Genomic DNA, 24764 nt, shown 5'->3' on the forward strand with positions numbered 1-24764 from the left:
TAGGGAAAGTAAAATGATTTCAGGTAACCAGAAAACAATTCAGACAACTGACTTTGCTAAAAGAGTTTATTTTCAGCACCCTTACTCAAAAGTGACGATGCTGAATTGATAAGAAGGGTAAGGAATACAGCTGAAAGCAGCAGCATGTTTTGTAACTGCCAGTCTTTTGAGGCAAACTGATGGGTTTTTTTCCTAATTAGAGGATAAACTGGATTTTAGGCATATTCCTATTTCACTAAAATTAAAATGAAGATCTGGAGGTGACAAGATTTTCAGCACCCTTACTCAAAAGTGACGATGCTGAATTGATAAGAAGGGTAAGGAATACAGCTGAAAGCAGCAGCATGTTTTGTAACTGCCAGTCTTTTGAGGCAAACTGATGGGTTTTTTTCCTAATTAGAGGATAAACTGGATTTTAGGCATATTCCTATTTCACTAAAATTAAAATGAAGATCTGGAGGTGACAAGTGCCATATTTACTTATTGCTTTTTTCAGATGTAAAATATTAAAGCTCTTTACTTTTCCTGTGCCTCCGAGCAGTGGCAAGCCTAGGGACAGTCACTAAAGAAACATTTCAAGAAGCTGTACTTGGCATTCTTACTTTTTTTGCTATTTTCTGTTCCTTATTTAAAATAGTCCTCTGAGAATATGGTGATCAGTCATCTTTATGTTGTAATTTCAAAATCACTTTCTATTTCAGCTTTTATTCCTTTTCTTTACAAGTTCATTAAATACTTGTGCATTTTTAAGATACATATATATATAAGATAAAAAACAAGATAAATTCAAACACAGGACTTAAGCAGAAAAATTATTAACATTTTGAAACACCTGTTTAGCACCTACAGACTCTTAATAAGGTAATCTGTGGGAGTTAAGCTGTCACTTCTCCCTGGAAAATGACTGATAATTGAGTCAGGCTTACCATGTTTTAAAGCGACTGATTGTCTTCACTCTCATTTTTCCTTACAGTGTAGATAATAAAATATTTTCTTTTTTTTAATCCTCTTTTAAGTTAGTGTATGTGAATATCGTAGTGGCTATTGTATGGAATTGTCTTTTATTAGTCCATAAATATTTACCTCAGAGAAAGTCCAAGATTTGGCATTTGGGGCAAATTGCTTCATAACAACTTAAAGAATGTGTAAAATCAAATGAACTTGCTCTTCTGAAATATGTCTGTGCTATGTTGAATTACCACATGATTGACAAGAATTGGGGGTATTCATAGCCAAAGCTTCCTGTAGATCAGTTGATAACATCTTATCTTTTCAATCTGGCTGAAGTGTTTACAAAATTTAATCTCACTCTAGGATCTAGTGTAAAAAAAAAAAAAGGTAAACAAAAAACTTACTTTGCACTAAGAACTGCTAGTATGGACTCAGGGATGCCAAAAAAAAAAAGAGAAAAATATTAAATATGAAGATTAAGTGGTCAGGTATGTAACAACATTTTGCAATGCTGATCAGTTTTATTGTCATTTGTGTTCTTTTTCTTGGTGACTGATGGTTAATACAACAGATGGAATATAGAGGCAATACTGTATTAATTTATTTGCATAAAGATTAAATTTTGGAAGAGTATTTAAATTGTTTATAATGATGTCACTTTATATAGGTGATAACACAAGCCAGTGGGAGTGTTTCTCATCACACAATTCATACTCAACCAGTGGGAAAGCAATTTGACAAAGTAGATGACTTTTTCATTCCGGCTACCACCCTCATAATTACCCATATAAGGTAAGTTTTATTGAATTATAATTAAATTTCAGATGAGCGATAACATTGTCTCTAAAGAAAACATAATTTAAAAACCTTAAAAATCTGAGACCACATAACCTACTTCAATACTGCTTTGCAAGGCTCTTCTTCATAAACAAACTAAATGTGAGTTTTATTGAAAACAAGCTAGATATTAGAATAAACACATTAGTTAGAGTTCTTCTTCCTTATCTCACCAAATGTTCAAAGGCTCTACTGCTCTACATACTAAAATTGAGATGTAATATCATCTGGGGTTTTCCTGAGGAATTGATAAGTGCAATATTCAGATAATTCCTTAAGCATAAATTTTAATTTTAATTTTTAATTCCTCAGCATAAATTTTAGTTAGAAAAAAATACTTACTAATTTCTACCACTGCTCAGAGCAGTAGCTGTATATAGTATTTGCCATATTGCATTACATGTATGTGATATTAGAGTTATTCTCTTGATTAATGGACCAGAAAAAAACACTTTTGGATTTTTGAAAGGAATTGTGATACAACATAACTTAGTTTTTTATGAACTGGCTTCTCCTGTTTATTCAGTTTTTCCTACCTGGTTTTTCATCAGACCCTTCATTTTTAAAACAAACCGTGACTGAGCATGTAACGTAAACTCTTTTTAGATGCATTAACAAAATTTGTCGTATTTAATGGGTGCTGAGTATATCATGTTAAAATGGTTCATATTGTAATCCATGCCAGAAAACACTGTAAATTCTTGGGACCGCAGTTATTTCTCTCAGTCAATGTAGAATTGTCTTTGTGTTTGCCCAAAGAACAGACAAATTCTGGCTGTGAGAGAAATACTCTTAAGTATGGAAGAATGGAACAAAGTGACCAGCTGGACTTTAAAAGATATAGGGGGATGGAGAAAAAGAGTGTGAGAAAAAGAGGGCAACACTTAATACAGGCATGAAGGAGAAATCTTCTCAGGATCTCCCCAAGGCCTCTTAAATGAAAATCTTTTTTTCTTCCTCAAAATACATTCTTAAGAAGATGAAATAGCATTTTCTTTCTGTATTTCTGTAACGTCTACCTGTAGGGATTGAAAGATCCTGCAATCTAGGATTTGTACATCTGAATATTGCATTGATATGTATTAGCACTTTGTATGTTTAGGACTGTTAGGTTCTTCGCAAGGTTACACAGACCTATTTCAACTCAAAACACCTCTGCAAATAATTAACTCAATTGTTTATTCTGCTCTTCCAAGTTCAAGTTTCTATAGAAATGCTTTCATTAGGATGATCTTAACTATCCTGCAGTTATGAGATATCATCATTCACTTTTAGCTAAAATCTCAAATCTTGTATGAAAATACGCATCTCCATTTAAAAAGTTATAATTTTTGATTGTAGTGAGTGGTAGTCTTTTAAATGTAGACACATGCAATTTAGGATGATTTTACAATTGATTCCAGAATTTACTCTCTATGTGTCTGTGATTAATCTAGTCTTCTGTGTCAAAAAAACACTTGGCTTCTCCTAAAGAGATTGTTGATGAAAGATTTTTTAAAATTTTCTACAAAACTCTTAACTAACAAGTAAATTAACAATCAGCCATATGCATTTTAAAAAGGAATGTGTAAATTAATATAGCTGAGTAGTAAATTGACTCTAGGTACCATTACTACCACATTTCTTGAATTGAGTAGATAAAAGCACAGTGTGTCCCTGAAGTAATTTTAGCCTTGGAAAAACATTAAATAATTCTGCTACATTTGGAACAGGTATGCCTTGAGAGAACAAAAGTTCCTGCTTCATAATCTACCAAGTACTAGAGGTACTACCCCAACAGAATTGACATTTAGATACATTAATTTTCACATAAATAGGAAAAGAAAAAGATGGATAAGGACAAAGATCATACAAGGACTGGGAAAAGAAAAATGGGCCTAGTCCAAAGCTAGTGAGGAACTCATCTTGTCTAAACCAGTTTTAAGTTGATATTTTGCCTAAATAGGTCAAGTAGGAACTTTCTGCTTTGTGTGGTGAGTCACAGCTATCTTCAGCTGATGAGTCATTTCATTTGTCTATATACAACTTAGGAGAAAGGAGAATTAAACAACAAAAGAAAACCCACAGAAATAAAAAAAGTAGTATGAAATTCAGTTAACCAGTGAAAGAATAAAATTGGACAAGTGTTTTCATATAAATAACACACATTTACATGCCACATAAAGATGAAAAGAAAATTTCTGAAGCCTGACAAAAAGCCTATGGTAGTTTGTCCAATGCTAAAACCATAGGTTTGGGGCTTTTAACCAACAAAGTCAGTTCAACAGCAATAAACTGTTTTTTCTCTACTCATTGGCTTACTTGAAATGCAGAGAATCTTATTTTTCTAAAATGCTACCTAATTCTGAATGCCTTTTGTAGAAAATAAAAGATAGGAAAAAGGGAAATAATGCCACTGACTGAGTTAGCTGGTATAGTTAACTGCTCAAGGGCCCTATGTACTCTTTGTTAGAAGTCAGTTCCCTTTTACCATGCAACACCAGCTCCTTACAGAAAAATGAAAGCTTTCTGTAGCTAGGTGTATTTGTCACCCGTAAACTATGATGGAACAGAAGACAGAGTGTGCACGGCTTACCAAATTAGCATCCGGAACCAAATGTTCTGTCTGAATAAAGCCATTTCTAAGCAAAAAACCCCATACCACTTAAAAGTATGAATTAAGTTTTATAACACAGTTAACACAAATCATCTACTACCACCTACAGTGTATTACCATCTACTGCATATTAGTAGAAGAGAAATATTGGTGACATGTAGGAGCAGAAGTAAAGGTGCATAATTTAAAGCTATGGTGGATCATTAATTTTTTCTCTTTAATGATATATAAAATTTTAATTAGTAATAATGCATATATATTTATTTTTAAATTATTGCAAATTAATTTTATTTAAGAAATGATGGAACTATATATTTGCTTTACCTAGGTGGGTTATTTTTATATATGAAAATGGAAGTGCGTTGCCCATTATTAAAAAAAGAAAATTCCACACATTTTAATGCTGTCTTCAGCAGCAGATAATTTAGGATGCATTTTCTCCAGTTCAGACATTTTAAGAGGTACTAAAAATTTTGCTCTGAGGTAAATAATAATTGATCCCAAGGAAAAAAAAATGTTTTCCCAGACTTTTCCTAGCACAGACTCAAGCAGTGTTTGGTTGTACAGCAGGAGTCAGGGCGAATAACTTTTTGGTTAGATAAGAAGTAAGCATAACATTCATCCTCTGAACAACCATGATGCACCACCAAAACAGCAGCTAAGAAAGCTAAGTAAGCATGAGCCAAAAGAATGAGTAAGTAGAGGAAGAATAGACCAATTCTGTTATTTTTAAACACTCTTTTATAACTGGTGAATAGTTGATATGTATGCAGAAGAGGACAAGAAAATAAACTTTTTATTTTTGGGAAGAGAAATATAGTAGGTTCAGTACCATCAGTTAGTTTTAGGGTGTGGGAAGGTGTCTTCATCTCTTCTATGTTCCAGTCAAACTATTTCCTTCCACTGCTGAGATGAAGGAGTAACAGTTTCATGCAATCAAACACCATTAGAAATCAAGCACTGTTTTGGCTGTAATCCTCTTGCGACTGCTAATCATTTATAAATATATGCATTGAAAAAAAAAAAAAAAAGAAAAAAAAAGACAATATGTATTAGTTTTAGTGAAAATGTACTAATTACCTCCCAAATAATGTGTAGAGCACCCCACTGATGTTTCCAGGTAGCAAATCTCTGTTTGTATAGAAAGCCTCAGCTGCAGATTGATCAGGTTCACACCCCATAAGGCTCTCAAAATATGGGTAACTTAATTCTAGAATTTCTATGTGGTGCTGACTATAAAGGAGGAATTGCCTCATGTCTTTGACCATTCCTTCATGATGGAAATAAAATTTCTTCTTTTTCTCACAAAACACTTAAAATGCAAGTTTAGAGTCAGTTTCCAATGGCTTGTCATGAGTTTCCTGTGCCAGCTAGTTGTAGTGCAATGCACAAAAAATCTTAGTCAATCAGCAATGAAAAAGAGGCTATGGCACAAAAGAGAAATAATTACTAATAGAAAAAAACACTTAAAGTGTACCCAGGCTTGCTGTTGGAAGTCTGAAGCTTTCAAAGGGATGAAATTATGTGTTTATCTTGCATATCTTGAAAAAAAGCCCATCCTGCTGTCATCATCAACTTTGTTTTACCTCTGACATGCACTCACTGCCAGTGTATGTTGAATTATACCAAGAAAATGAATTAATGTAAAGCATTGTTTTTCATGCACACAGTCATGCCCATATTTTTCATGCACACAGCTTGAAAAAAAAAAAAATCTCCCCTTCCTCCCAGTTATGTTGAAAGTTTGTCAGACACTGGGGCCACAAAAGTAGACAGCATGAGATTTATTAATCTGTAATAAATGTTACAAATAACAAGGAGGTTTTTTCAGTCATTGCTGAGGCAAATGCATACAAAGCTTATTCCTTTTGTAGCTGTACCTTTTAAGAATTGTGTATATATATTTTCAATATTTGGCTTTGTATATTTACTGAGAATAAAATTTTATTCAGTGAACTATTTTTTGTGCCAAAGCAATTCAGAGCCACCAATGATCTTGTCCTTAATTGTCTACTAGTACCATTCCTTATCGTAAAAATAGACATTTGCAATTAGTATGTGTGATGGCTGAAAAAATATAACTTGTACAATACTTATGAAAATATATTCTTGGAAGCCTAAGGAGCAAAAGGGCTGATTATTTCAGCTCCAATGTTCATAAATCGAAGTGAACAAAAGTTAGTTGGAATAAATTAAGGTCTATCATTACACTGCTGTAAAATGTTTCAACAGCAATATTAAATGAACTCAGTGTAATGGAGTAACTCAAACTTTTTAGATGTTTTAATCTTTTAGTAAGTATTTTAAATGTCATATACTTACCTGACCTAACAAGTGGAAAAATCAGCAATCAGCTCAGTGGTAAAATGGCTTAGGATCTGAATAGAGTTAAAATATTCTCAGTTTGAGTTTTTCTCTCTTTCATTTCTCTGTTATGTGTGGTAATAGGGGAAGTAGTCTTTCTAAAATTATACTTTCTCATTTGCACAAAACAGTCCAAAACCTAAGCTTTTCTTTAAGAGGTAATTGGAATATGCTGCCAATGCATTTGTGTGAACCTTCTTAATGAATCCCATTTGGAGTGGTGATTCAGTAAATTCACACTTCATTCCAGAATTTAAGCCCCTATAGAGGTGTGAAGTAGCTGAGGGACTGTGAGAGTATTTTCAATATTTCTATGCAAATAAGCAAACAGAAAATATTTTGCTTCAAAAATTCTAGATAATCAGGAAGAACTTTCTGTTCAGTGGTTTGCAAGTCAATGAAAGTGGTATATGCTGAGTCAGCTGTAGACAAAACATCAACAAAAGCGGTAGAATTAATTTGGGGGTTGAATTTTCACACAGACTGTGATTTAGCTCAAAGATAAGGGGCAATTTAATATTTTACAAATTCAATTATCAAGACACATCAAGAGAGTGGGAAGTTTGAAACCATTTTTAATCATCAAGCTATAAACATATATAGTGCTATAGGGGTAAAACTTTAAAGCTTGAGGAACTGGAGAAAGAAGCTCAGTAGTACCAGGGCAGCAGAGAAGATCTAGAAAGTTAACTGCCATTTCTAATAATGACTGTGGAATCTATCAATGAATCCTACATGGTAGCACAGCACACAAAGGAGGTCTGTCTGGGTTAGGGATTCACTCTGCAGTCCCTCACTCTGTAAACTGTGTCTTTGTGAGAGTAATGCTAAATGGAAACCTCATAGTCATTCTTTTGGTGTATTTGCCCTGCAAAAGGAGAACTCTTCTGGTCCATAAATGTGTTGCATTTGAAATAGAATCTCATAGAAACTTCTTTGAAAGATGGAGGGGGGACAGTAAGAAGTCTGTTTCTGCATCTTTTTTGCTTTAAATAGTGATTCTTATGGCATTTTTGTTCCAGAGAGAATATGAAGTATGAAGATTGAGAGATTGAATTCAGTTCAGACAGTTTAAATGCTCTGAAACTTAATTTTTTCAATCACCACCATTGGCAACAGCAACTACTGTTGAAATAAGTGCCTCTTTAGAAAATGTGCAGGTACTTTTTAGTGTATCAAACCTATATTCTCCACTTTGTTCCTCCTCTGTTCACATGTGTCCACCCAAAAAGCTAGGAGTCCATGAATGTAGCCACTACATATCTTCAAACTAGGAAACTCTCAGTCCTTTATGAACATACAAGATTTGGCATGCACTCTTTCTTAGTCTTCATCTGTATCCTGCTTCAGCTCCACTCTTATGTTCTAACTCAAAAGGACCTGTGTTTGCAGGCTTTAAGATGTGCTAGGCAGTAAGGATTCCCAACTGTGTCTGTGGAAAAGCACCTACAGAAATGAAGTAGATGCCAGCACTCCACAAATAAAGTTAAGATTTGCTGTCATCGTAACCTGGCAAAGACCTGGTGTTCTGAGGTGTTTACGTCATTTTTCAGTCCAGGTCATTCTGAATTAATGGAGAAAATATTTTAAATTTTAAAATTCATTTTCAGATCAGTGAGATGTAATTAATAATTAAATTTACATTTAAATATAGCTAAAATAAATATATTTTTGTAATGCACTGAAATCTGCGAGTTTTTCTAACTTTGCAATATATAAGTATGTATGCACAAACACACACGCATATACATATAAGAAATCAGACTTGAAAACTGTCTTTTTTCTGGAATCACTGTCCTGCATGCCTTTTCCCATGTCATTTGACAATACAATACAAATGCTGCTTGTCCAGTTTATTCAGCTCATGCTCCAAATCTTTTCATCTTAGATGGCTCAAGTAAAACTTCAGAAAGCTTTCAAACTAAAAATGTCAGCTATCAACAGAAAAAAATGATTATATCAATAAAATGTTTCCACTTCAGTGTGGCTACTTAGAAGTGAAAATTCCCTTCAAATGTAACCTAAAACATGGATTACAGCCAGCCTTTATAGCACTGTAAAACTATAGCATCAGTAAAGGAAAGTTCTCCTTGCCTTTCCCTATTAGCTCAGGAAATGTACAGAACCGGGCTTAAGTCAGTCTAGTCAGCTCTACTAAAGCGAAGGGGAGTTTTGATAAACTGTAAATGTTTTTCACACTCTTAAGTTTTTTTTTTTCCCTTTTCATGTGCAGAAGTCATTAGAGGAATATTTACCTTTGGGGTAATACGATGTCCATCCGAAGTGGCCAAACCAGCCATTATAAATAAATAACTGTTGTATCCATGTCCTAGTACCTATCTGCTTTTAAAAATGCAGCATGTATCAGTATGTCAAAATACATGACACAATGAAATATATAAAAATCTAATCAACTATGAGAAGAAACTAATCCCTGCAATTGTGGCACATAATTTATTGTATCCAGTGATTAGCAGTTATCTTAGTGCTGCCTTAGGTACTCATTGGTTTTCCAAATAAACAAAATTATAAAGATTCATTTATTAGCTTTGAGGCAATCTTAAAATTATGTAATTAACCATTTTTCTGTATATTTGCAAAATATAGTACCAGAGCACAATTATTTAAATAATAAAGTCTAGCTTGAATTGAGTTAATTTTCTTGGTAGCAGCCAGAATTGTGCTGTGTTTTGTATCTATGACTTTGGAATAGTAAAAATTTGTTCAGAAATTTGAATTTTCATGTTTCTATTTTTAAGCATTTAGAATAGATTTTTATTCATTACATTTAAGCTTTCCTATTTGATATTACAAACCTGTCTTTTAATTTTTAGTAAAGCTGAGATGCTTGTGTGATCACATGATTCAAAGACTTTAAGGAAACTTGTGAATCTACATGGATAGACCATTTTGTCTGTATTCCTCCCATGGGCTCCCAGCTGTCAGCATGAAACATTTTCTTGTTGATAAAATATCCAAACATGCATCTTAACAGACCCACCACCACCAACCCCACCCTCCATATTATCTACAAATAAGAACACAGCAACTTGCCATGATGGAACTGAGTTTTTTTCCCCATTATAACCTTACATTTTCAATACAAATGTCATCTCTGGTGCTTTTATGTGCCAATTTTTATTTTTTTTCATATTTTTTACATACAAAAATCTTTTTGGTTCAGTCTAATATTTTCTTGCTTTGAGTCACTAGTAAAAAAAAAAAGAGAGAGAGAGAGCAAGCTATTGTGGTAAAGTTCAGTATTTGTTCTTTTGAATATTCACATATCCCCAGCTATAACAGTATGTGAACTTCATTTTTTAAATGAAGAAAAAGATCTTTTGAGACTGCTTTGACGTATGTAATTTATCACCTTTGTAGTACTTATCTCTACCTCATTATTCATTTTCTACTAGTGCTGACTGTTTCATTTGGCATATATAAATTTGGCTGTGCATTCCATATGACATCTGCCCACCTTGATGTTACCACATTTTCTGGAGTGCCAGGTCTTCTTAATCCTGTCCTACCTTGTCCTGACATTTAGAACAATCTTTAGGAATGTCTTTTGTTCACTGTGTCTGTGTAGCCAGCCCTTTCTTTGACTTTTATTGCTTTGAAAATGAAGGGGTTTTTTTATTATTAAATTGCTAGCTCTGCTTCCCTACAAGGTACAAGAAAGAAAAATACATTTGCTGCCAACACTACAAATATAATTTTGCTGAAAATAAGTTCATTTATGATACAACACAAATAGTTTCATATATTCCTGGATTCTAAAAATCTAGAAATTAAGATGGTTTCCTTTGTCCTAAAAATTCTTGGATTATTTTCTCGTGAACACTGTAATTATTGGACATCAATTTGGAATGATTAAAGAGTGTTTTGCATATGCACATGTTACGAGTGTTCTACGAGGGAGCTCTCAAGACAATTCATAGACTCCTGCATCACTAGTACCCTGAAAATTCAGGATTTATCCCTTCCCAGTGCAAAGGTACACTAAATGTGAGTCAGAAGTCCTGAGCTATGTGCGACATGTTAAAACAAGTCAGCTCTTCCAGCAAGGTCTAAAAAAGTGACTGAAGAACTATCTGGCCAGCTATGGGGAAATTTTCCTGGTTGTTCTTTACACATGGGTCATTTTGTATTCTTCAATCTGAATTTGGGATGACAATCTGTTTCCTTCTTTGGATCTCTAGTGAGATATGACTTAAATGCTCTGCAAGTAAAATCTTAAGCTGAAATAGTAATAAAATAAATGAAAGAAAAGGAAAAAAAAAGACAATAATATAATTTTAAAATTATTTCAGGTAGTATACTATTTTTGTTATCAGTATTAGACTTTAGTTAACAAATTTTTAGCTTTCTTTTGTAGGCACTTACATAATTTATCCAGCTGAGTTACAGAAGACAACTTGCACAGAGTCTCTCCCACAATAAGTATTTGAAAGATTGTATCACTTGTGATTTTTCTCCCTGAGTGAAAACTATTATAACAAGAATTGGGATTTTGTTGATGGTTTTTACAATGTCATTCACTTTGGACCAACAGCATTAAATTTGTGGTGCCATTTTTTAGTCTAGACCTAATCTTATTGAATATGATGTAGGATAAACTCAGAAACTATGCTTCCATTATTGTGCATTACTGAAAGCTTACTAATGCTCAAAAATTATGTATTTAATAGCATTAATTCCTGATTGTCACTTACTGGTAGGAACTGACATTTTTCTATTCAAATTCAAGCTCTGAGCAAAAAGCTTAATTTGAGGAGATCTAAGAACATAGCACTTGTCAGGATTCCTTCGAGCTGTTGTAGAAATGGTATTTCTTCCTTTCTGTCTTGCATGGCTATGTTGAAGTTCTTGATATTCTTATTTTTTTAAATAATAGTCAGAATCACTTTAATATGTTTAGCCATCACTGACTGTGGGGTCTCAGCCACAACCTAATTCTCTCTACACTGAATTCTCTCATGGAGAATGGAAAGAGGAAACATGTTCACTTCTGAGATATGTACAAAGCAATAGAAAAAAGTTTAAAGATCTTCAGTGCTTCCACAACAAATCTGTGAATATCAATCTCTGAAATCTTGGAATACTTACTATAAAGATCACTTCCCTTTTATTCTGATCTTAAGGTGATGTTCAGTAGCTGTTTTGTGCTTTTTGTGGGATTTCCACCTCCCCCCCTCCTCCCCTGCCCCAGCCTTTGCTGCATCCATCCCTCTTCTATTTCAGTACGTTCTAAGATCTAATCAGGAATCTTATCGTTACTAAAAGAATCCACTCCCATGGATCTATAAATGATGGTTTCATGCATCTTATAGTTGAATATTAAGTTCCTTTCTGAATTAATCTATGAAGACTTATATTACTTTGTAACAATATTATCACGTAAACTTGTGAAGAGTATATGACTTCTGATCTCTACTGGCATCCATTTTTCATTCTAAAAGGGTATTCGTAAATCGGCATCCACAATTAAAAATAAAAACAGTGTTACTTTTCAATTAAAAGCAAATTATATCTATACATTAATTTTCCTCTTTCCTCCCACATAACATAATTTTCAGAGAACTCCTGTTATTGTATAGACATTTTTTTCTTCTAATTAGGACGGTAGAAATGAGATAGTTAATGTGCAAGGCTGTAAGAACTCAGAAACCTGAAGTTTTCAAAACCCAGAACATTTTTTCATCAACAGTATAACAAGATAGTCGATACTTTTAGAAAATGAGACCTATCATCAAATTCCATTCTTCATTAGAACTGACCTTTTCATTCATCTAACAGAACTGATAGTAATGATCTAGTTTTACACTAAAAACACTAATTTGTCATGAGTGATCCCACAACCTTTTGTTCTGTGTTTTTTGATATTTTTTTAACCAATTTTTTCCTCACTCCTATTTCTTAGGACTACTCTTTTAATATTTCCCACGTACATTATCACAGTCACACATTACTGATGCAAATGTTATTTCTGTCTTTGTTAAGAGGCATTTTTAAATATTTCATTTACATTTATTGCAACAAGTAAATAAATAAAATTGGTGAAGAGGACAAAAATCTTTTACAGATGTGTGTGTGAATATATATGTTCACACACATAAACACAAAAATAGAGGATTATCACGTTGTTCTCCAAGACGTAAATATGTCCTCGGATAGAAAGATGCTTTTTGGTTAATACTGTAATACACAAATATCAAAGAAGAAAAAAAAAAGTCTTTTCTGATACAAAACAAAAATATGAAGCAACTATTCTTAGTGTTGTAAAGAACATGAAGAACAAAATTAAGAAAACAAACTTCAAAGGTCAAAGGCTGTTATAGTACCCAAAAGAAAGGCATCATTTTTGCTGATGAGGAATAGCTACTGGGCCAAATCCACTTAGCCTTTTGTTATCATCAAACAACCATTTCTGAACTGCTGAAATTAAAGAAAGGTCTTGCCTCAGAAATCTGCCAGAAATAAAGTATTTTAGGCAACAATAATTTTGTAAGTCTGAAGGGGAAGACTAGTATGCCCTTGGAATGCTAGCAGTTTTTTAAATACGAAACACTTCCAAAATTAAGTGTGTTTTTTATCTAGGTGTAAATATTTTATTTGTGCAATATACTGCTGTAAATATAACAGGAAATGACAATAAAAAAGATGTGGTGTATTTTAAAATTACTGAAGTAAGGAAAATTAATTGCATGATGACTTAAATCATATGAATGCAAGGCCGCTGAAGTAAAATAAATTAGTGTAAACAGTCTTTATTAGAATCATCTGTGTATGGGTATAAAGTAAAGAGTAATTTTAATAGAGGAAATAATGGTTACAGTGTTGTACGTTAAGTAATTAGAAAATCCTTAGTTAGAGGGAAAAGTGCATATTTTTTCTGTTGTGCTGGTGATGTAATCTCAAAGGACCAGTGAAGGCAATTGAGCTATATAGCTGAGAAAATAGTTTTTCCCTTTCCAATTTTCCCTTTTCCTTTCCTTAATTGTTAGTATTTCCTTCTCTGGAGGTACTGTGGATAACTTCATTTAATCAGAAAAAAAGTTTGGTATATAACACACTTGTATTTTAGATTTTTCTTTAAATGACAATACATTCCCATGTTGCCAGATTAAAAGCTTTTTATAGGATCAGGGTCTACCCTGACCCTCTAACAGACTGTTCATGAGCCGCTAATGACATTTACTTTGAGTCCCAGAAAACTTCTGGTCAGCAGATTTAATCAAACTTTGTAGTAATATGCCTTTATCTTTCTGGGTTGATTTTTTTGCATAAATTTTGTAAAAATGGTCCCTAATGTATAGAATGTACCTCATGTACCAGTATAGGTTGGGGACAGACCTGTTGGAGAGCAGCGTAGGGGAAATGGACCTGGGGGTCCTGGTGGACAGCAGGATGACCATGAGCCAGCACTGTGCCCTTGTGGCCAGGAAGGTCCATGGCATCCTGGAGTGTATTAGAAGGAGTGTGGTTAGTAGGTCGAGAGAGGTTCTCCTCCCCCTCTACTCTGCCCTGGTGAGGCCACATCTGGAATATTGTGTCCAGTTCTGGGCCCCACAGTTCAAGAAGGACAGGGAACTGCTTGAGAGAGTCCAGCGCAGAGCCACGAAGATGATGAAGGGAGTGGAGCATCTCCCTTATGAGGAAAGACTGAGGGAGCTGGGTCTCTTTACTTTGGAGAAGAGGAGACTGAGAGGTGACCTCATTAATGTTTATAAATATATAAAGGGAAAATGTGAGGAGGATGGAGCCAGGCTCTTCTCAGTGGTGTCCAGAGGTAGGACAAGGGGCAGTTGGTGCAAGATGGAGTATAGGAGGTTCCATGTAAACATAAGGAAAAACTGTTTCACTGTTGAGAATGACAGGACACTGGAACGTGCTGCCCAGGGAGGTTATGGAGTCTCCTTCTCTGGAGACATTCAAAACCTGCCTGGATGCAGTCTTGTGTGACCTACTCTAGGTGATCCTGCTAGACGATCTTTTGAGGTCCCTTCCAATCCCTACCTTTCTGTGATTCTGTGATGTTGAGTGGCTTTAAACACAAATGTTATTCACTCAGGATAAAGTAGATAAGGTTTATTATTATTTTCTTGAGTTAAGTTATACAGGTTAAAAAACTCCTCTTTTGTACAGCAGTACTGCTGTTTGCTTCTTGCACAGATAATTTTGATTGTAGGTCATCTAGTTCTCTTGTCTTATACTTGCTTTCTGTTTTGAGAACATAGTTTTCCTTAAGTGTTTGATCTCAGATATCTCTTTAAAATATGTCTATTAACTTCATGAGGGTAATCTCTGGATGTAGGTACAGAAAAAAAAAAAAAAAGGAAAGAGGGCATCAGTTTTTACATCATCATCTTCTATTGTCGATCTTTCTGAACACAACAATAAATACAGTTTTACGTTAATACATTATTTTTTTTTAAGTATAATGAAATTTATGCTCATTTCTAGGAAAAAATTTCTTAAACTTTTATTTTTTCATCTTTTTAACCAGTGCGTAGATATTTCCACTTTTATAATGAATGCAGTTGCACTAGTAAGCAATATATATGGCTTGTCTAAAGGAAGAAAATAACATAGAGGAAGCTAGGTTGCAAGTTTACTGCTTATTGGCAGCCCCACACTATCATCTTGCTCGGTTATTCTTTGTGTATAGGAGATGCAAACTAACTTGCTCTATCTGAAGAGTGGAAAAAAATGATACCTTGTAAAAACAGTTTCAAAGATGCAGTGTCAGATTTCACATGACTTTGGAACTTTGTATGGAATATCTGGTCCATTATTAATTCATGCTTTACTTGACTAGAACTTCTCATCAAAATAAGATTGCATCTTCACTAATTTTATCGCTACAGGTCTCAGTATTATCCTTCAGTCTGAATAACTACTGGAGATGCAGTATTATTATGTGATGAACTGAAGGTTTTCAAATGCAGCAAATTAAAATAAGCTTTGTTCATACAGGGCTGCCTAAGTTTCAGTTCTTTTTCATTACTTCTTTTTTCTCTTGTGATCTTTGCTTTAGTATATTTTGCACAATAACATTATACAAATCTCACAGTATTATAAAGGCAATAAATAAAGGTAAGACAAGTTGAGCCTATCTGTGTTATAGTTAATTAAAGTAATAGTGCCTCAGTAGGCTTGAATTTTTTCACTCAGGACCCATGCTCTAGAATGTGAAAAATTGTGTAGCATAGGTGTACCATTCCCTTGCACAGCTTTCACCATTCCTTTCTGCACAAACAGAAATACTTATAAAATTAATCTTTTAAAAACAGGAAACTTCCTAAACTTTAAAAATTGGTGGATATGGTATGGTTGCTAGCCACATTCCATTTGTATTTAGTATTTATTGGAAAATATCTAAATGACGACTATTAAGAGTTGTATGAGGTGATTCTATTTTGATATTTTGCAGTAGGCTATGGTGTTAGTTCTAACAGACTATGACAAATGCTGTTATAGTGACATGAAAATGTAGTTCACTAAGATATAGTGATAAACAAAGTTGCTTTTGGAACATTCATTTATAAGATCTGCATGCAATTCTTAAAGCTCTGAAAAACCCTAAGAAGATAAAAATGAAAAGCAGACTCTACAGAGCTTTTATTTGTCTTTTTGATAACTCTCCAGCCTTAAGAAAATATCAAAGCTGATTGTTATGGTTGGAAAAATGCACTTTTTGTGGAAAGCAAAGTGAATTCATGATTTTCTGTTAAAGCTGCCCTTTGAGACCTGTGAAAACCATCTTCAGAGATCCCTGAAAATTCTGGGAGTGACATCTTCTCTGCTTTTACCTCTGTTTTTCATGGAGACTTATACAACATTCTTCTCTCTATTCAGGCACTTGTAGCAGTGCTAGCTGCTCCTCTAAGCAGTCGTTCTAATTTCTGACCACAAAGAGCAACTTTAATCACCTCTACAGTTATGTGATACCTGAACTTATTATAATGGCTTGGGAAAATCAATAATTTCATTTCAAGCATAAGTGTAGGTCTTACTCACATCCTGATATGATGTTAGTCATTCAAATTTTGATTTTACAAATCTGTGAAACTTTTTGTAAGTCTGTTTTTGGATATTATAATTTATTTCTGATAGGATGCTTATGAGGAGTGTGAGGTTCAGATTGTAGGCACCTAGGTTTAGGCGTAAAAGTAGAGTGTATCCATGGGTGTAAGCTGTCTGTCTTCTGCTATAGCTAATGGAAACCTGGTCTATACAGATAGTGGAGTCTAGAAGGCAATTTTTCTCACCCCTTGCAGGGCTCTAGAGAGAAAAAATTCTCTAGACTTTGTTGACTGTATAGACTAGATCTCTACTGGCAAAAATAGCAACTTAGATTTTTAACTCATATGCAGATATGCATAGTTATGCATAGAAATGTAGGTGTCTACAGGAAAGGAATACTACTTATAGAGAATGATTTTTGTAGTAAGGAGATGTGGTGAGGCTGAAAATTCATAAATTGCCTACTGATATGATTGTAGAGGAAGGAAACAGCTGTGTTTGATTAGGACTGCAGAAATATGTTTTTTTCTTGTTTTTGTCAAAGCAGTAGGGATGTAAATATCAACAGATTGATATTTTTAGGTACTCTGGAAGAGACAGAGTTAAGCCATGTATTGTTTTTGTCATTTTTCATTTCCTGGTTCATGTATCAGTTTTTAATAAAGTGATTTAAAAGACCAGATTATAAAAAATACAGTACCTAAAATTACACTGGCTCATTTTGCATGTGTTCTTGGTGTAAAGTACATATTTTTTTTTAATTTTCACTGTACTACTTGCAATCTTTATCAGAACAATCCAAAATTCAACTGTGTGTCTTGAGATCTAGCACCATAATTCTAAATAATATATAATACTGAAATACGAGCATTCAACTATCCAATTCATCAACTGTATCGTGACAATGTTTATCTTCAATCATAAGGGGAGAGACCATGCTTATGCCTTGAGAGGACAAGGAAAGGTCATCACTTTCAATGATCCTACCATTTGACCTGAAAAAGCAGTAGTGGGCTCCTCACATTGAAATGTGAAAGATACAAGACTGTGCAGAGAGAAGCAATGAAAACATTTGGAGCATTAGGACTGAAGCCCAGAATATGGGATGCAAAAATTATTTTTACTCATCCACTTTTGATATTAGAAGAAAAAACAGTCAAAGGAGGGATGCCCAGGTGCATAGTATTCTCCCCATATTTCAACTGCAGATTGAGATATTATGCCTGCTATGTATACATATAAACACGTATGCATATTTATGTCATGTAACACATGCACTTTTTATATCAAATAATACACACCTCCATTAAAACTGCACATTGAGAGTAAGTAAACTGCAGGTATGCAAGAGTCCTATTTCATGCAGTCTCAGCAGTGCGTCAGTGTGATTTTTTTCCCCTCCTCTTATACTTCCCTCTGTCCTGTAGGATTTTTATGAAAGAAAAAGAGTCCGGAGACAGGGAAATTATTAGATGCTTAAGGATCTTTTGCTACATACCTATACACAGTTGTAGCAAAATGGTAGGAGAATTGTTGGCAGTTTTAAGTGCCGTTATATTCTTTACAGAGAGGGTAATCAGGCACTGGAACGGCCTGCCCAGAGAGGTGGTGGATTCACCATCCCTGGAGGTTTTTAAAAAGAGATTGGACGTGGCCCTTAGTGCCATGATATAGTAATTGGAGTTGGATCAGGGGTTGGACTTGATGATCTTGGAGGTCTTTTCCAACCCAATCTATTCTATGATTCTATGATTCTATGTTAACCATGAAATACGACAACTCGCAAGATGTTTGCCCTATGGCTATATCAACTGTTTTCAGAGAAAGCTCGACAATATACAGTATCCTTCTGTAATGGCTATGTATTTGGATTTGAAAACAATATCAACCCTTTTCAGATATGGAAAAGGATGTTAGACTGTAGCACTGCTGAAGTTCAGGCAGTAATTACCAACCTTCTGGCACTGGGAATAAGTTTCTCATTAAGCCTTTCTCCAATACTAGAAAATAGGAAGAATTTTACTTAGGTACTACTGGGATAAAGATGTGGAGTTATGCACATAGATGTTTTTCAGGTTCATTTACATAACACATCCTACAGATTTTATTTCTACAATACATTTTTCAATTAATTTATTGAAATATAGCTTCTTGTTATGGAACAAACCCACAGAAAAGAGAGCAGAAAGCTGTACACATTTTAAAAGAGTTTAATTGCATTCAAAGCATTTTTGGTGTAGATAGAAAGAACAACGACGTGACAGATATATAAGAATAGTGATATATTTAAGAGGAAAAGGAGTTCTTGTTCATTCTTCAAAAGCAAAATATTCCCATTGTATTATGCAATAGTAAAAGCTATTTAGGCTGAACAGACATGATAAAGAACTTGAGAGGAATTTTGTATAAAACCAACATTACTTTTTCAAAAACGTAATGAACTGTTTTTTTGCAGTAACAGGAGGATTAGATATGGTTTGAAAGTAGCACACCACCTTAAAAGACAATGATTGAATAATTATTTTTGGACAATGAAAGGGAGCTAGCTAAATCCTGTTGTGGCAACCTACTCTGCACTTGCATGTTTTTTCATAAGTGAAAGTCATCTGTTGTATACCATGTGAGGATTTATATTAAAAGAAAATTTGTTTTTACCCCTTATACCTGTCACAAACAGTGGAACTTAAGGTGATAAAAATTTTGTTAAAAATAATGTGATACAAGAGAGGAATTTAACATTCGTGCTTCATGGCATAAGTTACTTCTCAATGATGGGCAAGTTCCTGTGAGCAAGTTATTCCAAACCCACTTGTTGAAAGATTTCCCATACTCTGAGGAATTTTATACTCTGATGCAAGAGAGAAGTAGTTTTGGTAGAGCGTGAATCTGACTTGATATGTAGATTCCTTTGTGTGACACACAAAGATAAGATTAATTTTTAAAAAACAACTTTTTTCTACACAGTGGATGTAAAAGTAGCATCTAAACCTCAGGCCTGCAGAAAGACAGATTCCTCTGCATATTACTTTTGTGTGTGTATGTGTGTGAGCTAAGGTGCTCGTATTTAATCTCATATTTAATGAGATTTGAAACACTTGGCTGCTTCTTAAAATCTCAGCATCAGATGACTTCGTAGATTAAAATCTACTGTACTTTGCAATTTTGATTGTATGAACAAAGCCAAAAAAATGGTGTTCCTTATATTTACAGGCTAGAAGAGACCATGAGAACATCTTGTCTGACTTCCTGTATATACCATAGATTTTAAATACTTCAAATAATCATCCAGATGTTCACATTATGAATCTGCTATTTCTAAATCTGTATTTACTGAGTTTGACCAAGTCTTCAAAAAAGGGCATAGCCCTTTTTTGGGAATCTTCTGGAGATTCCCACCAGAGAAAATTCATCACCTCTGTGGTAGTTTGTTGCCATGGTTTATCATCCTTATTCTTAGAAAAAATAACCTATTTCTAATTCAAATTTGTCTGGTTTCAGTCTGCAATCATTATTATCATTCCTTTGTGAAATTAAAGACATTACTAAACAGGATGTTCTCTCCCTTCAGGTGTGTATATATATATATGTTGTAAATAAGTCTCAGTTATATTTTTTGTAAATTAAATATATAGGACTCCTTCAGACACTTGCTTAAAATCATTGTCTCCATCCCTCAAATAATTTTTAGATTTTTCCTTGCCCCTAATTTTTTTAATATTCCTTTTTAGAAAGTCAGAAATAAAACAACATAAAGCATTCTTAATTTGGTCTCCTCAGTGGAGAAGACAGATAGGAGACTGTTGCATTATTCTTATTCACCTCTCTCTGTATATTCTCTGTATATATAAAAATACAAGGGAATTTTTTTGTTGTTTGTTTGTTTGTTTTTGTTGACTCTTCATATTGATCTGCATGTCTGCTTTGTTCCTTAAATCCCTTCACAGTCACTGCTTTTCAGGATATTGTTCTATATGCATGCCCTGCATTCCTCATTCACATGTAAAGTTGCTTGACTTTACACTTGGCTATGCTTTAACACATTTTACTTAAATGAGCAGCTGACTGATATACTTTTTTGTCATTATTTACAATCTCAGTGTCATGGACCTTTATGTACATGCTAATAACCTGTGAAAATTTTGTGAATTATCAGGCTTGGTACCAAGAAAAGTTCGCTGCAAAACGATCATTCTGCATTGACAACTGCTTTTTATTGCAGATAAATAATTTTTCCTTCAGGTATCAGTTTTCATTCCAAGATAGTTATGCCCTCCTAATACTCAGTTACCATCAGCAAGTTTTTCTTAGAAAAAAATTAAATTAGGTTTATCTGACAAAGTTCATTTTTCCATAAATTGTGTTGACTGCATTATCTTCATGTTCTTCTATAGTTGGTTCTCACATAATCTATTTTATTATTTCCCTGGGATATGCATCAAGCTATTCAGCTTAGCTGGGATACCTGTCTTTCTCTCATGAATATTTCAACAATCTTCTAGACTTTTCAAATTTTCCTGTTATTCTGAGATTTATTAAAATGTTAAGAGCTACTCAACTTTTTCAAAAGTATCAGGAACAAATTATCTAACCTGACAGATATATGTTCCTATAAAAAAACCCCCTGTTTATTATCTTCCTCAACTGCTAGTGGCTTGGAAAATACTTCCTCATCTTTAGGTAACACAAGTATAATTTATCATTCTTTGTTGTTTTTTAACTGTACCAGACATGGAATCCTTAGCTTTCATTATCGTTTTTCTTCTCTTCCCCTTTTCCTTTCTGTATTTTCCCTCCAGAACTTTCACTCCTTTTTCCATGCTTACACCCCTGCCTAGCAATTCTCATAGACTAAGAATCAGTCACACAGACCTCACAGGCACATGAACAGACCTTTCTCTTCCACTCAGCTTCAAATTTCTGTCTAATGTTCATATTCACAAATATTATTTTGACAAAGGGATTTCCTATATTCTTGTCCAAAATTATGTATTTTAGTTCTCTGTACTTTCTCCCATCTGTCTTTTTAGGACCTCAGTTGCAATGGCAGCCCGTAGCATGATCAGTTAGAAACTGTGTTAGGCCTTAAATAACCTATATTTTCACCCAGAATTTGCTAACAGATCATTATCTAGCCTTAGGCAAGTCATTCAGCTTCTTTCTCCGCTTGCTGTAGCATTTGTAAAGTGCTTTGAAATCAGTATGTAAAAACCGCTAAAGTTCAATACATTGTTATGCTCACATAGCTGATCTTTTAGTGTACTCATCTCCAAAAACTTTACCTTCTAGGCTAACATTACATCTGTGTCGAAAGTAGTGGGTTTTTAAAGTTTGAACTATAAAACATTGTAAAGCAAAAAAGTCCTTAGCATGTTAACGTTACAAGGAAGTAGAATGATATATTTCCATGGCTAAAGAAATTGCTGCTTAAAGGAAGGAACGGAGGGCATATGTCACAAAGCTGTGTTTTCAAATTCAGAAATAAGCAGAACACAATAAATAGCATGGATAGATGTAAGTCATTTTAAATGTACAAAGTTGAGAACATTTAAGAACATGAAAATGAATGATCATAGAAAAATAATGTATTAAACTGCCCCTTGCATACTTTAAAAGTAAGATACATTGTAATGGGTATTCAGGTATAGCTGATTATCAGAATATAAATGATTAGCTACTGCAGCAAGAGATTATAAGATCAAGTATCTTAATAACTTCAGAGCAAAGAACATTAGAACTCCTAAGTGCAACGCATACAGCATCAGATAAGGTTGTTGCAATCTTGAAGCCAGTTTCTTTAGTTTTCAAGTAGCCTCAATTACCAAATGTGAAGCCACTATTTAAATTGCAAGAACAATCTATCCAAGATCCTGTAAGCTTTTTACCTGTGGCTTTTGGATTGGGAACTAAATGTTACAAAGAGAGAGAGAAAGCTGCACAAGAAACTAGAATGCTTTGGAAAGTTGTGGTTTAAATGCTTGAGTCTTGATATGTTATCATCTGGTTTATGTTTTGAAATATGTTTGCTGATTCACTCTAGGATAAGGCTGTGATTAACCCTAAAGATATGGACTCCCTTGTTGTAGACAAACATCCTTTTTTTTTTTAAGCCTACCTGTGCTACTGGGAAAGTGCTTACCCACATTCTGATCTGGCTCCTAAACTATTTCATTTATACCAACCAGATTACTCAACAGACACTATTTAAAGCATTTAAATGATTTGACAATAACTAAATTCATCTTAATGGCATGCACTGGGGAATGTTTATGCAAACCTCTCAGCTGGCAGAATTTAGGGGATTCAACTGGCAGAAGGTACCACGAGGTAATGAGAAGCTGAGGGACAAACCAATAGTAGCATCCTCCTCCATGGGGAAAGCTGGTTGTCAAGGGTGAGTCTTCCCACACCTTCAACTGATGTAACACTTGGGGAAGGTATGTAAGACCTTATATTTACTTTAACTTTAGAGAATATATTTACTGTTTTGGTAATCAAGGGTTTTATGCAACTAAAGTTAACATAAGCTTAGTGTACCTGTGGTTCAAAAACACATTATGCTGGGAAAAATATTTGAGAAGCACAGATTAATAATTTAGGTATTCCTCTTGAAATCAATTTGAATGCAAAAGTATCACATAAATTGATCATTAACACTGCTTAATCAAGTACTTATAAGTAAGATAGATTTCTTTGAATCAAACTGATTTAGATGCTTTATTTTAATCGTGATTGAAATCAGCAAGTAAGAGTTACTGATTTAGATAATTGTTGCTATTCTTGTTTTGCTTCAGAAAGAAAAGGTCATTTTTATCAGCTGGAATGATCTTTAAAATAAATAGATTTCTAAGCAGCACAAAGATTTTTTCTTTTTGCTTGTCAAGGTGATATGTGATACAATTGTTAAAGGGTTTGTCCAGTGTAAAATATATTTGTTTAGATTCTTAAATTTGTATTATGGTAGAAAATTATTAAAAATTCATTACTTTTTAAAATAAGTTTTTTGTGTTTTCTCTCAATTGGGTTAGCAACTAGAGTGCAACTCAAAACATACAGTGAAATTTTAAGACTTTTTCCTGAGTTAAATACAGGTATCATGAAATATGATGGGCATACATATTCAATAAAATTTATCGAATATGTTTGAATGTTAAATGACTGATTTATTACAGAAAACAATTTAAACTATATTTAATACAGTTGCTGAAAACAATAGGTCAAACTTTCAAAAGTTTTTACATATTTTATCATATAAATGGTGTCAGATGGGATTTTCAGAATTATATAATTGCTTTTGCGTATGTTTATTTGTATCTGAAAATGTCACTTGGATATAAGTCTGTGTTTTAAGTACCTACATAGGTTAAAAACAGCTTTGTGAGAGCCTTTTTCTTTCTTTTTTAAATAAGATTTCCTATCTTCCCCCGTTACTTTGTATTGGTATACTGCTAGAGAAAAACAATGTTTTCAAACCTAAAGTCAGCTTACCAAACTCAAAACAACAACAAAAAAAATTTCTTTGTGTTTGCTATTGAAATTGAGATTGAAAGTAATTAAAGCAAAAAATATTTGCACTGTGTACTTATATTAAAATAAATGAAATAATACTGTAATAGCTGAAAATAAAGTATTTGATATATTTAGTACTTGCCATCACATTGAACTCAAATTAGATGTTTTCCCTTGCCTTCACATACCTTTAACTCATTAAAATAATGAGAATTGAGAAGGGTTCATTAGCATAATTTTTTTTTAATTTATGCAAATTACATCACTAATTCATAGTAGATTTTTCTTTTAACACAGATATTAATAAGCTTAATTGTAGTTTAAGTACATTTCTTCTAAGAACAGAAATTTTAAAAATTGTATTGAAGAGGAGCAGGCCTAAGTGCACAGCAGTATGTCCATGTTTCTCCACATTCCTTCTCTGTTTTCTAACCTGCAACCTGTATGTGCTAAATCTAAGCCATAGGATTAAAGCCATAGG

At 33.7% G+C, this 24764-nt stretch overlaps 1 protein-coding gene across 1 annotated transcript in view; it reads left to right on the forward strand.

The window, feature by feature from the left end:
- FSTL5 (follistatin like 5) overlaps positions 1-24764 on the forward strand; it is a gene marked incomplete at its 5' end in the record, with an annotated part of 59828 nt that overhangs the window by 31467 nt on the left and 3597 nt on the right. Inside the window, one exon of the mRNA XM_010163970.2 lies at positions 1619-1743. Within this exon, the coding sequence (XP_010162272.2) occupies positions 1619-1743 (125 nt within the window). The remainder of the gene's footprint in view (positions 1-1618; positions 1744-24764) is intronic.

This window comes from Antrostomus carolinensis, unplaced genomic scaffold (genome assembly GCF_000700745.2).
Source record: "Antrostomus carolinensis isolate BGI_N321 unplaced genomic scaffold, ASM70074v2 scaffold7543, whole genome shotgun sequence".
NCBI classification, from domain to species: Eukaryota; Metazoa; Chordata; class Aves; order Caprimulgiformes; family Caprimulgidae; genus Antrostomus; species Antrostomus carolinensis.